The sequence below is a fragment of the Porites lutea genome, chromosome 12 (genome assembly GCF_958299795.1).
Source record: "Porites lutea chromosome 12, jaPorLute2.1, whole genome shotgun sequence".
NCBI classification, from domain to species: domain Eukaryota; kingdom Metazoa; phylum Cnidaria; class Anthozoa; order Scleractinia; family Poritidae; genus Porites; species Porites lutea.
The window spans coordinates 17233290-17250940 of NC_133212.1; the positions used below are offsets into that span (position 1 = coordinate 17233290).

The 17651-nt window shown below is 39.1% G+C and overlaps 2 protein-coding genes across 3 annotated transcripts in view; both read left to right on the forward strand.

The window, feature by feature from the left end:
- Window positions 1–2809: 2809 nt before the first annotated feature.
- On the forward strand, window positions 2810–5938 carry LOC140953794 (uncharacterized). The gene is made up of 4 exons (XM_073403180.1): window positions 2810–3878; window positions 4469–4570; window positions 5438–5656; window positions 5899–5938. Exons 1-4 carry the CDS (start codon window positions 3259–3261, stop codon window positions 5936–5938), a joined length of 981 nt encoding a protein of 326 aa, XP_073259281.1. The 5' UTR covers window positions 2810–3258.
- A 60-nt stretch (window positions 5939–5998) lies between these two features.
- The window catches only part of LOC140922084 (uncharacterized), a 40080-nt gene continuing 28427 nt past the window's right edge, over window positions 5999–17651 (forward strand). For both annotated transcript variants that reach the window (XM_073372104.1, XM_073372105.1), the window contains exons 1-12: window positions 5999–6269; window positions 7084–7264; window positions 9795–9899; window positions 10434–10538; window positions 11841–11926; window positions 12898–12975; window positions 13510–13787; window positions 14523–14615; window positions 15580–15726; window positions 16421–16561; window positions 16840–16957; window positions 17393–17480. In XM_073372104.1, coding sequence (XP_073228205.1) covers window positions 6059–6269; window positions 7084–7264; window positions 9795–9899; window positions 10434–10538; window positions 11841–11926; window positions 12898–12975; window positions 13510–13787; window positions 14523–14615; window positions 15580–15726; window positions 16421–16561; window positions 16840–16957; window positions 17393–17480 — 1631 coding nt within the window. In that variant the 5' untranslated portion in view covers window positions 5999–6058. The remainder of the gene's footprint in view (window positions 6270–7083; window positions 7265–9794; window positions 9900–10433; window positions 10539–11840; window positions 11927–12897; window positions 12976–13509; window positions 13788–14522; window positions 14616–15579; window positions 15727–16420; window positions 16562–16839; window positions 16958–17392; window positions 17481–17651) is intronic.

Here is a 17651-nt window from a genome sequence, read left to right on the forward strand (position 1 = left end):
CAAGGTGGATAACACCCTCCTCGATCTGCAGAATTCTTCCCGTCCTACTCAGCCTCACTCAATAACTGCTAATTATTATTTAACTGCACTCAGTAGATTACAAATAACGCCCAAAACGAGTACAAATATCTCACGGTATTTATACTCCAAAAGGACCAGTTTGACCGGTTTTTCACAAACAATAACAATAATATATTTAACCACGTTATCGTTTAAGAGCACAAGTGCTCTTTCAAAATACGAACGTGCATTAAATCTATAGTTGAATGTCTTTGCAAGGTCAGGAGTAAGAAGGTTCCACACAATAGATGCTCTGTGTGCCATTGAATTTTTCATGAAATATGTGTTAAAGAGTGGCACTATAACCTTATTCTTAGTTCGTAAGAAATGCATTGGAGAAGTCTCCTGGTTAATATATGCCCCATGGAGGGAAGAGTGCAATCATAAAGATCTTATATGCCAATGTTGCCAACTTAACTTTGTATATAAAGTGTAAAGAATCCCATTTGGCTGTCTTAAGTACTTCTACAGTAGGCATATCTCGCGTATGGCGGTTTATTAGCTTAGCAGCTCTATTAGTGTAGTGATTCCAGGGCAAGGAACCCATCCTTGTTGGTAAAACATCGCCAGTATAGGCAACGCGTGGGATACATATAGGGTAAGATTATTTAAAATATAAGTCTGGGAGTATATTACGTGGTAAGAACTACCCTTTAGTAAGTTTAATTTGTGAACAAAACTTTTCTTCACTTCAAAAATATGTTGAGACCATGTAAGTTTGTTATCGATAGTTACGCCTTACAATCGAGCGTGGGTCACCCATTTTATCTTGTTGTTGCACAGTGTGAGAGCATTGAGCGGGCCAGTAAAACTACCTCGTAGTAACATCATCGCTTAACACTTTTTAGGGTGAGGTACCAGGTGGTTCTTTGAACTCCAATCTTCTAATTCCTTTAGTACATTATTGAGCATGTTGGAGACGGAGTCCACTGACTCACTTATACAATAGATGGTCGTGTGGTCAGCGTACATGTAGAGAGATGCGCGCAGAACTAACAGCCTCAGGTAGATCGCCGGTGTACAGGGCGAAAAGTGTTGGTCCCAACAGGGAGCCTTGAGGGACGCCAGAGGTTACGTAAGCTTGGTCTGAAAGTTCTCCATTTACAACGGTGTATTGATTTCTTTCACTCAAATAGTCTCTTACCCAGTCGAGTAGGTTCCCCTTGATCCCGTAATTATGCTCAAGTTTATGGATTAAAATTTTGTCAGAAATGCTATCAAACGCTTTTTGGAAGTCAATAAATAATACGCCAACGACAAGTTAAGGTTGGAGTCTAGGGCGCGTCTCCAGATCTCTGTTAGGTGTGCTAATAGTAAGTCAGTAGGTTGGCCCTTACCGTAGGCCCACTGATATTCAGTTACCAGCTGGTTGCATGCGAGTGAAGACGTGATCTACAATAGATCTAGAGTCGGTGACACAAGACTCTAGGATTTTGCTTGGCGTAGCCTCCTACGCAGCTCTTTTCCTTCGCGTTGCGTGAAAATCGAAACAAAAACGGCTGCTTATGAGACTACGGAGAAAGCTTAATGTCTATGAGTTTGTAACGACAACATTCTCGACCTGAATGAATGGCAATTTACATGAACCAACCTGTAAGTGTACGCAAACTTGTAAGACGTCTGACCAACCGCATTGTTTCATTGCATGCAAGTCATTTTGTGTTTGATTCGTGAGCAGGAGTCAACAAGTTTGGAACCAACAAACTTTACCATCCAAGGGCTATCAAGGGAGGGAAGTCTGGGGTGGGTACTTCATCATCATGCATTACCTCTTCCTTTCTAGTCTCCTACGCAGCCGTTTTTGTGTTGATCTTCACGCAACTCGACGACACAAAAAAAGCTGCGGAAGTGAATACTTCCTCCCTACTTTACCTCTCCTCGTGGCCCCTTCAAATAGTTTCTCACTTCCAGACTAAACCGAACCCATGTATGGAATTCAGAAAAAAAATCATGAAGTGTATAATATGAGGTGCCTTTAATCCTGATAATATAAATAGACAGCGTTTCGTCCATTAAAGGTTTCTAATTGGTTTAGACCTCTGTTGTGAAGGTGAGATTAGTTATAAGAGGGCTGTTCTTATTTCGATTTTGTGAGGAGCGATGAGTTCTTAATTTAAACGTAAATATTAATCTTATCAAAACTTGCAAAGCTCAGTGACAGACTTTGCCCATTTTGGTCTGCCGGAATCGGGTTTGGTTTTCGAGGGAACTAGGGGAGTGTATGAACGTGTTTACCGTTTCAATTCCAAATGAGTAAGAAAGAAAGAAAAATATGGGAATTCGAAATGGATTTTAAGAAAACTTTTTTGTTGTTGCTCTAATCTAATGATGACATAAGGTTTTAGAGGCCAGGTCTGAAAACGAGTGTGGAAAATGACTTTTTTTGATCTGAGGTAGGGTCAGGATTTGGAGAACCGGGCGGCACACCCCTACCAAAAATTCCTAGGAGTATCCCCCCGGGCTTTCAGGTTGCATTGTCACGCAATCATCTTTTCAGAGAAGAGAAATTGCGAAAAGTTCTTCCATAAATAAGAACTATATTTCTAATTGCAACAAATACTTTTTTATGTACCTCTGTGCCTTATTAAGTTTGTACCTACGGGCTTTTTAGTTACTGTACCTTCAACGCCTCGATCTGGAACGAGGCAAATGGTCCCTTCTCTACCCCAGCAATATACTATTTGTAGTGTTTTCAAAATGGCTGACGTACTGATGGATGAATGTTACGTACGTACGTATACACTGCTGCAAGATGTGCCGCTAATTTCAGGCCTTGGTTTTGCTCCCTCTGGTTATTTTAGCAAAGGAAACGACATTTGCTCTCCGCTGGTAACAACGCGAGAGTGTTTGTAAGATTAATGGTTCCGCGAAGGATCCATGTGGCTTTCACTTTTCTCGGAAAGATGGTCTCATTAACACTTCAGTCCCTCCGAACCGGAGGGGAGACAGTAAAAAACTGCAGGAGGTATTTCGAGCTTGGTTTGGGCGGTGACATGTTTTATTTTGGTAAGAGGAAAAAGATCTGTAGGTTTCCGTGAGGAATTAAGAGTGACATAAAGACTGTTGTCAAGAATAATCGAGAATAGCGTGTACCATTTATCAGAATATCACCCACCTCTCCCTACAGAAACTGAGAACTTCCTGCTAGATTAAAGATTCATCAACTTAAAAATATTTTAATTCAGCTTGTCTCTAAAAATGGATGTTAGAGAGGTTGAAGAATTAACTAGTTTCTTGAAGGAATCAGGTGTTTGCACTGATAAATTTTGTTTAATTTCTTTAACAAGGGATTTTCAGGACATTTTAACCTCTGTAAAGGTGCCATCGGGATGGAAAGATAGAGGCTACACACTTGAGCCACGTCATACAACATACAAATTCCGCCATAAATTGGTCAGAAATTTCCTTGAGAAAAAGAAATCTGTGGGCTTTGAGCTAAAAAGCCGCGACTCATCCAAACAGTTTGTTTGTGACCTCAAAGGCTATTTAAATTCAGAATGTGGAAAAACTTTTCCTGATTTTGACCTTGATCTTCGAAGCAAGCTCAATATTGATTTGTTTGAGCAAAACATTAAACTTCAAGGTGTCGTAGTTTGGAAATCTGATGAAAGGGCAGCAGCTTTTGTTTTGGTTAAAAAGGAGGAATGCAGAATACAGAGAGGCACTGGCCATTTCTTGCCATGTGATGAACTCTTTGTTAAGATTGATGATAACAGTGTGGTGGAAGGATTTCATGTTAAGGTGGCCATTGGAGACATTGTTGAAGTGGCAAAGTGTAGAAGGAAGAAAGAAACTGCACTGGAATTAGACATAATTAAGTAGGTTAACGAAAAGGTTTTATATGTAGCCCACTTTTGATAGTATGAAAATTCAGGTTAATTATAGCTATCTAACACTTTAAAATCTGTCTAGTAAAGCCTTTGCAGTGTCATGAGAAAAAAAGCCATTTTTAGCAGTAAAAAATATCTTATAATTACATAATTATTTTCAATCTATTTCGTTTCCATGGTTGCTTCTAGATAACATGAAATCAAATACAGTGAAGTGTGTAAAATGTTAGCAGAGGAAATGCTTTACAAGGCACAATTGATAAACTAATATCTTTTTCTTCAAAGACATGAGATACGGGAAGATTTTGAAAACCTCAGTTTATTCTGTTAGTTTTTTAGAGATAATAATTATGCAATAACCTGATGGGTAATTCTCAGCTAGCCCAAAGAAGAGAGGGGAGTTTGAGCCAGTAACCTTAGGACCATAAGAAGTAGGCCGTAATGACAATATACAATTAATGTAGGGATATATTCTAGTGGCTCCTCTTGCAGAATACGACCAATCAAACACAATTCCGTAATGCATTGAAATTTTACAATGTTACATCTTTTAACTTGTTAATTCTTTTTGTTTACAGGCACTTTTATCTTAGCTGGGCAGAAATTGAGTCATTTCTAAAGCATTTATCAAACTGTGCTCAAAATAGTGGCTCATCTGCAACTGTGACTGAAATTAGAAGGTGTGTATATGTGTTACAGGTCAAAATTAAATTTAGGTTAAATTTTTTTGATCGAGATTGATTCTCAATTTCCTTTGTCTCCTAGCCCCTATTATTCATAAATTATTCTTTATAGTATGGGGTGCCCAATGTGGGTGTTGGAGGGGCAAAGAGTCATGTGTTTGGGTTCCCATTGAAGACTCATATATCTTTATTCAGATTTACATAGTTAAAGAAATTGACTTATTTTGCGTCATTCTTTTCTTCACCTGAACTTAGTAACAACCATCTTTCTTCATTTTAGAAAAACACAAGGTGTCTAATTGACTTCACAATTTTTTGCACTTTAGCAGTATGCAGGACACATGAAATTGAAAATTGTCACATATGAACTGTGTAAATGGCCAAGCTGTCCATGGGGTTCCCCATTATATTTTGGACTTAGCCTATAAGTATTCAGTGGCTGGAGTGCCTTACTGGTACACAAATTTAAGACTCTGAGGCATTCATAGAGAAATTAGAAAAATACAGGGTTGTGAGGCTCACAAGATCTGACAATAATTTTGCAAGGCATTTTTTTTAAAAGGACATTCCAGAGTGGAGACAAAAAGAAGTTTTTAGCTTTTGCTTCAAGGCATGATGTAGCAGTACTAATTAAAACTATACTATTCCAAAAACATTTCACTTGCATGATAAACAATTTTATGCAAATATAATCAATTATATCCCCCGCAACTGAATTTGGTAACTAGAAAGTGGAATCTGCTAACCCAGCCACAAAATCTACTGTCCCTAGGTGATCAGACACAACTTTTCATGAATGTGTGCTCTCATTCACAACCTCAGCACATGTAGAAACTGTATGACTTTTTTTTTTATGGATGGCAGGTTTTCCGCAGTTTGGGAGTACATCCTTGATCTTTCCAAGGAATATTACACAAATGAGATGATTCTTCAGATTTTAGACATCATTGACAAGGTTTGCTCATGTGTTTCAATGTCACAAACGATCAGTGGAATTATCCGAGAATTTCAGCAAAGTGCACTCTTTAAAACTGCTCTTCCAGATTTTGTACATAAAGTGGTTGGGGAGCCAAAGAATGTCAGGTACATATTATAATGAAACATTGCATAACAGAAGATTTGAACGAGCTTCTATGCAGTGATTAACAAGTACACGTACAGCATTGTACATGTAAAATTAGAAGCTACCATCTAGCTGACACAGTGCATGTATACGAAGTGTTTTTTTTTTGCTCAAACTACCTCGGCTTTTAAAACATAATAAGTTATTTACTTTAATCGAGGGTGACTCTTTTAAATGAGAATCTTTTATCTCCCCATTTAAGTACAGTTGTAAATTACTTTCATGTGGCTGCAGTAGATTGACACTAACCTTTAGTATTAATCAGTATTAGAACATGTTTTTGCATCATTATTTTAAGCAGCTTGCTTCAGAGGATTCTGGAATATGTCATCATTGCTGTTCCTTCATCTGGTTTGCAAGTAATGCAAATGGCAACTGCCCTCTCTCATAACCTACTAAAGAGTTCCAGTGACATTGAAGAAAAAGACAAGAATGGACATTCAGCCATAGACTTCCTTTCCAAGCTCTCGTCAGTCCTTGCGTCAGAAGTACCTGGAGCTCGAAGAGATGTTGAGTCATTGCCTTGGAAGAAACTTCCACTGATACCTGTTACAGAGGAGATTCACAAACCGAGTATGTTAAAGAGTGTTTCATACAATGTAATGCCATGTCGAATGTTGGTATAGGCCATTCAACTTATTGCTGAACGTTCCTGATCAATGCTAGACAAGTAAAGAAATGAGCTCTATTTCGTTCAATTTGTTAAGCAATGTAGTAAATCTTTTAAAAATGATGAATCTGTTGTCTACGCATTCAACAAGCTAAAATAACACGCATCGTTTTTTCAAAAACAAGTGCAGAACCATGTTGAAGCATCTGTCTTTGACAGGCTTGAGATTTGGACAAAAGGGGTAACTTTCTTAGGAACTGGTGTTGCGGCGGAAGGAGAGTGAAAATCCTAAGTCAAAAATTTTTTACCTACAATGGTTGATTCTTAATTTTCTTTGTCTCGTAGGGCTAAGGCACAGAGGAAATTGAGAATCAACTTAGGTTAAACCAAATTAAAGTGAAATCAAATTTTACTGGTAAAATATACGCTTTTAGTCTTTATTCTGATCTGTCAGTTAACACATGGGAGGGGCCTCTCTGTACATGTACTAGTTATTCCAGACTTTCTAACGCGTATTACATTAAACGAGAGTACATTTCATCAGGATTGGTTCCATTTCATACTTTTTACATTGTGTATAATAACTGGTCGTAGCGATATCATTCCTTTATACAACCAGCTAATCTTTCGTTTAAACTTGGGTGTAGAACTGTGAAGAGCACCCGGGGAACCAACAGTAATGAGCAGTGGCAAATAAAATCCATTCTACCGTGCTGTACATGCTGCTCCTTGATAGAGGACACATATGCATCATCTCGTGTTTGAATTAAATTGCAGGAGAAAAGACAGATGACTTGCCAGTGGTTAGAAAAGATACCAAGTACAAATCAGAAGAGGAATACTTAAACACGTACTTTAGACTTCTTAGAGAGGAATGTTTTTACAAATTGAGGAAAGGAATCAATGACTTTGTGAAGAGTGGACAGAAATGTGATTCAAAGGAAATGACAGTGTACAGGTAACTCGAAAAATTACATGTATCGAAAAATTACATGTATCTGCTTGATTTTCAGGTACTCTTTGGGCCTATCCTTTTTCCAAAAGGCCTTCCATAAAGGTGAAGTACCTCTGTTGTAGTTCATTCATCAATCTCTTTGTTTAGCGATAGCAGCCTCTGTTCGTCTTCAAACTATGGTTCGGCAGGATCAGGGGAAAGATATCTTCTAAGGAATAGCCACTTCGTAATGTCCATCGCGAAGCCTGACTGACTGCCCGTTGATGCTCATGATGCTGATGGCCTTCCGCAGCCTTCGTGCCCTCCTGAGACGTTTTCTCTACAAGTGATTGAGAATAGAACTTGAATTCTATCGCCATATCTCACAGGGCGTCTCAAACTGCACGTTCAAATCAGTGGACGGGTGGATACGGTTCACAATCTTTTCAATCTTCCTTTATTTCACACTATGTAAGCGATTTACACAAAGGTACGTAGGTAGGAGAACCAAGTAGCTGATAAATAATCATTAAGCTAAAAGACATTAAGTTCATTTGTGTACAGTGTCCAAAGTAGCAAGAGCTTTCCTGTTGGACACCGTCATGTTCAGATAATCGGCAGCAGCAAAGAGAGGAAATAAAATCTCAAATAATATCAGTGATAGAACCAATTCGCCATGTTGCCGCCATTCACCGATATGCAAATTTAGTACGGCTCTATTAAGCACGGCTTATTCTGCCAAGCGGTCCTTTAATTGCCCATTGAAACAAAGTTTTGACAACATGCAGACATCCGCCTTTACTTTCTCTTATCCCCTTAGGCCTGTAATACTTCAGGTGCATCAAATCCTTTCAGGAATTCAATTTAAGCGTCGGTGCGAGGCATGTGGATACCCTTTGGGTATGGCCATCTATCCACGTTGTTTTTGCGCGGGATGAGATGTACTGTAACAGGACGCTCTGGCCTTGAAAACAAGCTCGGTACGGCGTTATTTCCGTACAGTTCGCTGATTTCCAAGCACTCCACTAGACTTTGGTATTTGACCTTCTCGCCACCCAAAGTTGTCAGCGACAAGGTCGCCTTCATTCCGGTTACAGCAAGACGTTTTATCAGCTACAACCTGGATCAAGCAATGCTCAAGACTCGACTATCGTTCTCTTTCCTTTCGCTCTGACTTTGATGGGAACTTCTCCCAGACCTTCGAATGAACTTCTGGTCCCTATAGAGCTACATAGTTTTTCTGTAACTCCAACAAAGCGATCATTTGCTTGGACGTTTGGCGCTTCGGACCCAGTACCGCTTGGAAAAGGGTCGAGTTGCGGCTCACTTCTCTCACACTGCTGTCTTTTCGGATGGAAGAGGATAGATTGTTTGCGGTGCTTCAGCTCGCAACTGGGAAGTTGGCAAGACTTCTCTCTTGGACAAGCTTTGACCATGTGTCCTGACTGAAGGCAGTTGTCACATAAACCCTTTTGAGTTTTCACGCGGAAACTTGTGCCTTTATTCGTAGGACTTTCCTCTAAACAGATTTCAACAAGTCAGCCAGTGATAGTGATCACCTTCTCATATTGGACATTCGAGGCTCGACTTGATTGGAACCGCACCCTCACTACTGTTTGGACGTTCTGTCTTGTCATCGACTGAACTTCTTTTTTCGGTGTAGTTTTTTTACAAGTTTTTAAGAAAACAAAATTTGATTTCTTTTCATTTTATACCAGTATCCTTCGGAGCCGTTTTTGTGTCGTCACGCAAAGTTGCCCCGAGCGCTTCGTGACGACACAAAAAAACGGCCGCTAGGAGACTAAGGGCGTGTTCGATTAACCGTATTCCGGAATAAGAATAAATGGAATGAAGTCAAGAAATCTGGCGTTCATTACATTACAATATGTAGAAATCTGCGTTTGAGTGTTGCAAAAATTACAGCGCAACAAAACTTTGCGTATTCTTGTTCCGGAATACGATCAATCGAACGCACCCTAAACATTTAGGTTTAAGTGTTTGTTTGCATGTAATTAAAAGGAGTAAGCCATTTTTTTACCTTATTGATTCTCTATCAACGTTTGATTCCATCTTTTGTATGTCTTGCACAGAAAGAGATTTGTATCGTCGACAAAGAGAATAGTGAATGAGATTATTGGTAAAATAGGCCATTTGCACGATGGCATATTTTACAACAACGACCAGCAATCCCAGCCAAAGAAAGCAAAACCCGGAAGGATTGTGGTCGAAGGAGTAAAACAACGTCATCATGCAAATGACCTATTAGCGAGGTCATTTTGAAAAGTAAATTCAAAAAGTAAAGGCCCAAAAACTGATCTCTGTGGTGCCCCACATGTAACGGGCATGGATGTAGATATAAATTGATTATTTTCAACGATTTGTTTTCTATTTGTGAAATAATCCTTTAACCATCTATGATAATTGGCATAGAAATACGATTTCTGCGGAAGAGTGGAATGATTGACTACGTATATACCATCAGTGTACTCATTACTTTCGGCAGCTTTTGTTAAGAGATTCATTGGATCATCCCTGTTATATATTTCACCTGCAGGGTTTTTCTACGTGGTTGTTCAACTTGTCACGAGGAATCTCCAACTGTTATGTCAATTTCAATGGAGTATGAGTTACCAGAGTCACAAGACGCGAGTGAAAAAGAGTGAGTAGTGCTTTGATTTTGCTTGTCATATAACGTTTCATTCATTCTCAAACAGTCTTATCTGTCTATATGCCATCCAATCCCATGTCAATATCGGATAAACAATAGCCTCCTATGTGCAGACCCTTCTCCTTAGCCTAACGAGATTTACTCGTCTTTGATGTGGAATTCAGAACTTGAGTTGTCTACATAATCTACACATGCCTTATACCCGCCACTTTCTCTTACTAATACAGTAGGCATCTTTCAGCCATATATCTGAGACATATACCATGCACTTTTTTTTTCTTCTTTCCCATTCGGTTCAATCAGATCTTCATGATAAAGGAATATGGCTATCACATCTGAGTCCTATTCTAGTTAACCTATCAGTATGTAGCAGTAGCTTCATCCAGTTTTAGGTAATTTGAACCCTCTCATTCAGTATAGTGCTCCATTTCATCACTAGCATACCATTTTATCCAATCCTTCATTTTAGTGAATAGCGTCATTTTAATTCAAGGCGTTCATAAGTTTTCATTTCCATCTATCCAGGCATGCACAGTGGCTATTGTATGGCAGTTTATTGTGTATATCATTGGATGGCACTTTTCAAGAACCTGTTTGGGCAGTGGTCGAGGGCCACATCGCTAGCGAAAGGTTTGCTATGTACACCTAGGGTTATTTTCCACAAAATGAGTTCCATAAACCGGTTACGCCTTCCGCCTCCCTCTATTCTGACCATTTTTACCCTGGGACGTGCAAGAGGGGAAGGGGGTTGGGGGGAGGGAGTCTGAATTTTTTCCTAGCTGGTGAAACATCAGCACCTGACGTTTTCAGAAGCTTTTCCTTTTAATCGTTCATCCCTTGCACGTATTTTGAGGCAAGTTTTGTGATGGTTAGTTACTATGGTTACGAGATATGACGTAATAAGTAGCAGGTAGTCAAGTCATTTTTCAGTGAAAATGCATGTTTTTTCAACTTCCTTCGACAATAAAAATAAAAATGTGGCTAAAATGATGCAGAGCGCTTATTTATGTGTTATTTTACATGCCAAGGGCAAAAAAAATTACCATTTGTCGCGGTTTTAACGTGATTTCTAATTCTTGAAAAAATCCAAGATGGCCACCATGTTTGGTGACGTCACAGACCTCCATCAGCGCCACCACCCATAAAATATACCTCGTCTTGTTGATCAAAGGCTTTCCATTGAAGGCAAAATAGTTTCGAAATACTGCAACATATCCAAAACTCCGGGGAGGGGTTCCCCCCCTACCACGGTTGGGGTATGAATATGCGTGTACGTCCGAGGGTTAATGAAATCTCTTCAACGGGACTTTGCTGTGGTAAAGATTACTGATCATGCAGTATGCGGTGGTTTTAACTTTTGGGTCTGAAAATGAAACCCTTGGGTGTGACCATTAAAATGAAAGCCACTGAGCAGTTCTATCTTTCCTGTGGTACTGTTTATTGTGGTGTACAATGTGGGCGTAAACGTGAATGAAATCCTTAAGTCTAGCCACTCAAATATTATAGCTGCTGGTTATTGCAAGTAGTCTTTATTATCCTGTACAAGATAGTCCTAACTTTTAAAACTTTGGATAATGAAATCCTAATGTGGAGCATTTTAAATTCAAGCGAACGAACATCCTTTGGTACTGTTTATTACTCAGTACAAAGTGGTTTTAATTTTTTAGTTTGTGGCCAAAACCCTGACAGTATTACCATTCAACTGAAACTCCTCACAGCAGTATGCCCCCACTTTTGCACGGTACCAATTATTTTTCCTGTTTTACATTTTGAGTGTTTTTCAAGAGGGAATTTGGAATCATGCCTTTTATACCCTTCCACCCTTCTAGTAATTCTTTAAAGGTTTCCCTTCCTCATACTTACAGGAACCCCTTTTGGATAGTGTGCAAATACATCTGTATTAAAATTAATAACTAATTTATGATTTTTCAGGATTGTCAAGATAACCCTCTGTGAAAAGGCCAATGTCATGTTGGAGCCACAGTTCATTGCAAAGATGCAAGAGATCACTAACAAAAGTAAGTCAGTTTAACATGTTGTGACGTTGTTAAAGATCGAAAATTGAATGAACTCAGAATTGTGATGAGGCTTTTTCTTGTGCTTATAAATTGTTTTCAGCAATGTTCACAGGAACGCTTTTACTCTCATTGGCTGTGCTTAAGAGCATTTTTAGAGTGGAGACTTACCAACTCAGTGAAAATAATCATAAACGAACGTGAGAAGTGGTGGTGGTGGTGGTTATTATCGCTGTTTTGCTGGCAGCTACGGTAGTTGAAAAGAACAAAAGCTTTCCCCTACGATGAGAACTAAATTCTTTCTTTATTCAAATTTTGCCAAACGTTTTTATCATTTTATTTTTGCATCAACATGGCCGCCTTATCACGTGGTCGTAAATCAAGAATACCGGTAAACTCACAGAAAAGTGATGCACACTGTTTTCCCTTATGTTACCTTAAAGGATCAATAAACCGGAATTTCTATTAGTTTACCATCGTAATGAATATTATAAACCCAGTCGGGGGCGTAGCCAGTTTTTGAGTGGTTGTAGGCTTGGCTTACATTCATTTCCACATATCCTGAAAATTATACGCATGACTAGTACACACTACTGACCTCACCAACACTTTGAGCTCACCCCCAACAACGCATAATTTATTGCAAGCGGTATAGTGATCAAACCAAAAATTTGTAGGCCTGGACCTATAGGTATATGGGCTGACTACGCCCTTGCCAGTCTGAACTTTGTCAGAACCCGAGGAAATATGTAAACCACTCTCCTTAGGGGCTTTTATTAAGTTCTCTCAACATCCCACACAGCTTTGGGTTACTCAAGTAAAATGCTGCAAATTACAAACGCCGCATTCTGATTAAACTTGGGTTCCCTGCATTAGTGTGCAGTCGACCTTTGCGCCGGCCATGATGTTTTCATCTTACAGGTGAGACGTAGGGTTTCGGCTATTAACACCGTCCATTTGATCGCTAACTCTAGATAACAGAGCATTCATGGCTGAAAGTCAAACATTCTATCTGTCCTATGCTCCCGCCATGGAAATTCTCCAGCACAGAGGTATTACCTTTTAGTATAGTGGTGGTTTATTATTATTTTTACCATTAATTTGCCTAATTTTAATAATCCACTCGTCGCACGTGGTTCTGAGCAAAAGAAAGGAGACCGCTCGTGGTCTATATATTATCATTTTTTTTCTTATTGGTATAGGTTTTATATTATGATATCATTCATAGACAGCAAAAAAGAAAAAAAAGGAGCATTCCTTTATAATTAATGAATACCCCAAGATGGCTCTTGAATAGCTTCAATTTTAAGTAACGTCGTCCCTTAGTCAGTTAAGCTGTTAATCAAGCCATCAATTCATCATTCTATTGCAATCAATTTTAAGTCCGTATTAGTTTCTTTCGCGCTTGTCCTTAGTACATGCTTATAATATAGCCATCAACTACTAGTACGAGTCAAGAACGAGAAGATGTGGTGCTGCTACTCGATGTCGTTATCGATTCTAAAACTTTCTATTTTCGGCAAGTCTACCACAAGGGAACATTGCATTAGTGATTTTCAAACAATGTCGTCCTACGTTGTTTGTAGATCATGTTCCATTCAAGGAGTACTTGGTTTATCCAGATCCAAAGCACATGGAACCCCCAGAGTACATGCAAAAAATTAAACACCCTCCAGACTGGGGAATTATTTTTGAAAAAGAACTACCCTCTGAATGTAGTCATGAAGATGAGTCTCCTGCAGATTACTCACTTGAGAAGGACTTCGATAGAATACGCCTGAATAGTTCTTACAAGTGCAAACTTGATGAAACACAGTTGGCTGCAGTTGAACTGGCCTTAAAGAATAGGCTGGTGTTAATCCAGGTAACTATGAAAAGTGTATACCTGGTTTAAATTGTATTACTTTCAAGTAGCCCACACATCACGAGATTTTCAAGGCATTACTTTGGATGGTAAGGAGTAGAGACTACATTTTTAAAATAAATTTAACAATTCAGTCAAATAACTAAGGGAATGGCAAGTATGTAGTAGAATATTCACACAAAAGTGTTTTGGGTCAGGCCTTAGGATGAGACGAAGTCTGGCCCAGTTAAGCTCGTTTAATAATTTTGGTTCGTCCAAAACGTTCTATTCGTCTGCTTGAGACGGATAGAACGTCTGAAGATCGTCTCCGGGACAAACGTAGATCTTCACATGCGACGAACTAAACTGATAAATTAAAACTTTGCATGATAATGTATATTAAGCTTCGTTCGGCTAAAAATGCTTTATGGTATGATTCAGTTGATTGGTTCGACGCGTGCTAAGTTCGACGTCTTAACAGACGATCTTAACTTAATTTAGGTCGACCCAAATTAGAGTTTGGTTCGTCTTATGAAAGGTTCGACGTTTGGCCCAGGCCTCATAAAATTCTCTCTTGGTCATAGACATTTGCGCATTCATTTGAGGTGGAGGGAGTTTGTGATAACAGAGCTCAAGAGAGAAGGAGCTCATTCTCTCTTACCTAGCTCTTCGATACATGGGGATAGCTATAGCCCGTTAACTAAATTGTTCTAATCACCTTCATGAACTGGCTTATTGACATTTTAAATTTTACAGGGACCACCAGGGACTGGCAAGTCTTTTGTGGGCGTGGCCCTAGTGCGCCTTCTTTTGTCTATGAAAGTACCTGAGTTATATGGACCAATCTTGGTAAGACAATGGGCAATTAAGTAATGATAGAGATTGCAAAATCAATCTACTAACCTAAAAATGCCATTTATACATTTCGCTCTTACAAAATGAACCTTAAAAGGTGATCAACACGATTCAAGTTAGCCGAGTGTGTTACGCTTTTGGAAACCCAGTTATCACAGACTACGAGCAGTCTCTCTGTCTTCTAAGTCTGTCGGGCGAAACGTACGAGAGAAGAAAACAGCCACACCTGTGAGGCTGAAGGAGGGAGAGGCGCGAAAAAAGAGAGACTACTCCAAGTGATTTTTCGGTGCAAAATTTAAATGTAAGTAACCGTACCCAACAGAACTCCATCTTTTCCCTATACCCCGTCATTTAAGCCGCAGGAGATGTTTTCGAAGCGCATCTAAACCTCGATTGTTGCTTTGCATTTCCTTTGCCAAAGGATAAACTTGAAAAATGGCCTACTTTAGTGTAAGATGGTTGTGGGTCTACGCAGCCGCGAGCCTATTGCTCATTGTGTATAAACACCGCGTATAGAGAAACAATAGGTAGAAAGAAATACGAACAACAATGGTTCATACGAGAAAACACCAAAGTCATATAATGATGAAGAAAGGTTACTTCAGCGAGTGGCAATGTGGAATTAGCAGCGTGCATAACAGTCACGTGTTTCCTATGACAGCGGTGCATGAAAACATGACCGTGTTGTCAGAGGAATCGGTTCCTCTTTCGAGACGTGCATGTGCAGATGCTTTCACTGCTTTCACACGTGCCTCACGCGGTAACGGAATAAGTGGTGCGTAGGCTACGGGGTCCAGATAAGATTATGTTGTAACTTTGAAGAAAAAGAAAAAATTGAGTGTTTTTTTTTTCTTACGTTTGACCGATCTTAAGCAATATATAATAAAAACTGTAGTTATAATATTAGCATGCTGGAACATGGAAAGTTATTGTATACTTCATTGTGTGCTCTCTATAGGTAGTTACTTACAAGAATTATGCTTTGGACAACTTCTTGAAAGAATGTCTCCACAAAGTTTCTTCGCCCGATGTGAAGATTCTGCGTGTTGGAAGGTTGGGTAATGAAGATTCGGATAACGAATTAAAGAAATGTTTATTGAAAGAGGTTAGTTCACACGAGTTGCTATCAGTTATCTGTTTTTACACAATTATGATAAGTATTTGTAAACGATATTTTAAAGCGTATTCTCGCGGCTGGCTTGAAAAGCTAATGTTTAGTTTCTGCGAACGGACTTATGAGAGACCTTCCAATCCGGAAGACTTAGCTTCTTATTAGCATTAAAATTAGCATCGTATGAGTCTTATATTGCTATTTTAACTTACCTTTGCTGTAGCCCACCACTCAACTATCAAGCGTTTGGATTACTTGTGGACTGTAGTAAATATCCCATACTATTTACCACGCAGCTAGTCCCTAGTGTGGTTTTAGTGACAACAGTCATACTTCAACAAAGACTGCGTGAGGTTTCACGTTTGATACCAGCAGATCTTGATGAATAGACAGTCGTTCTTAAAAAGAGGTCGTTGAGTCTCATATACCAGGGCTGGGTTAAGATAACCCAGGATTAGTGCGAAATTTAGAAATTAGATATAAAAGCTTAAAAATCCAATTCAGTTTCATTATATTCGTCTACAATTACATGTTTGGATATGCTAAAAAGAAAAGAAAAACTGACCGAGGAAATGCTATTGAACAAAAGAAACAGAAACCCCGGCTTAGAGCTGATCGGCCTTCGAACAACTGGCCCCAGATTAATATGTTTTTTTTTTCTTCTACAAACTTATTATCTTTTCCTAAGGTGGGGCGCTATTGGCCTGAAAGATTGTTCAATCAAAAGAGAAAGTTGAAAGCGCAGATTTGGGCTCTGCAACCAAAAGTGCGAGAAGCGTACGAAAACCTTCGGATATCAAGTCGTTTCTGTGCAGATATGTTCTTGAAGGTAAGATATTTAGGTAGTGTTAAACGAAGTAAAGAAGGCGATGGAAGGAACAAAATATTATTGCGACCTCAGATCGTGGAGATAGGGCCTAGGAGGTGATGACGACTGTAATGTACTGAGTGTATAACCCTTAAAGCATCTTTCCTGTTACTATTTTTTTTTTCTTAACCGCGAAAGTTGAAACGCAACCTGACAGCAGTAGAGCCAAACAGAATTCCTTTTCTTTTTCTTTTAATCAACCATACCAAACTTGAATCGTTTTTTTTTTTTTAATAAAGGAAGCGTCTAAAGACCAAATAAAGTGCCTTTTGGTTGACAACAAAAAGAAGACAGTGACAGAATATGATGTGGATGCATTGATCAACGAGCAACCCAGAAGTAAAGCGAGACTGAAAGGTGCTTTCTATGCATTTTTTGTTTTCGTCTTTTGGTCCTTCTCCTTTACTTTCGAAGTCTAAAACCTCACTGACGTAGAGTAAGCAGCTTTCATTATAACTCTCTGCTTTTCCTTTAATTGAAATGCCATTTTCGATCAATTTACGCTCTGTACAGGAGCAAGGAAAGAAAAAACATTTTTAATTACAAATTAACGTTCCTAACGTTCCTAACGTTCCAAAAGAAAATCAATCGTATCTGCTTTCTGGTGCCCATTGCTAATATTTGGGAAGGTCAATGCTGCCTCCTGTGTGCGAATGTGTTTTGTTTTTGTTGTTGTTTATTTTGTTGGTTGCCCAACCTCTCCCTCCGTAACTTTTTTAATGGTCCATCCCTTATTGGGTTATTTATTTTCAACTAAACTTAAGTATTTATTTTTTCTCATTAAAACGAAAGAACTTGTGGAAATAGCTTTGAAAGATTGGCTTCCTTCCCAAGAAAAGTTTGATCAGTTTGTTGCTGAAACTTCCGTAAAGGAAAAAAGGTAAGTCCATATTGCATGCGTTTTATCGTCAGTAGCAGTGGCGGACCCGGGGGAGGGGCCCAGGGTGCCCCCCCCCCTTTATTTTTAGACCAAACTAAGCCCCGAAGGGCCGAAAAAATTTGTTTGAGAAAATGAAAACAAATTATCCCAAATAGCATACAATGACATTAA

Excerpts from the sequence above, each read along its gene's own strand:
- LOC140953794 (XM_073403180.1), top strand. The coding sequence starts at position 3,259 with ATGGATGTTAGAGAGGTTGAAGAATTAACTAGTTTCTTGAAGGAATCA. Across the intron at positions 3,879-4,468 it reads CTGGAATTAGACATAATTAA|GCACTTTTATCTTAGCTGGG; the intron begins GTAGGTTAACGA and ends TTTTGTTTACAG. Across the intron at positions 5,657-5,898 it reads GGGGAGCCAAAGAATGTCAG|TACAGTTGTAAATTACTTTC; the intron begins GTACATATTATA and ends TCCCCATTTAAG.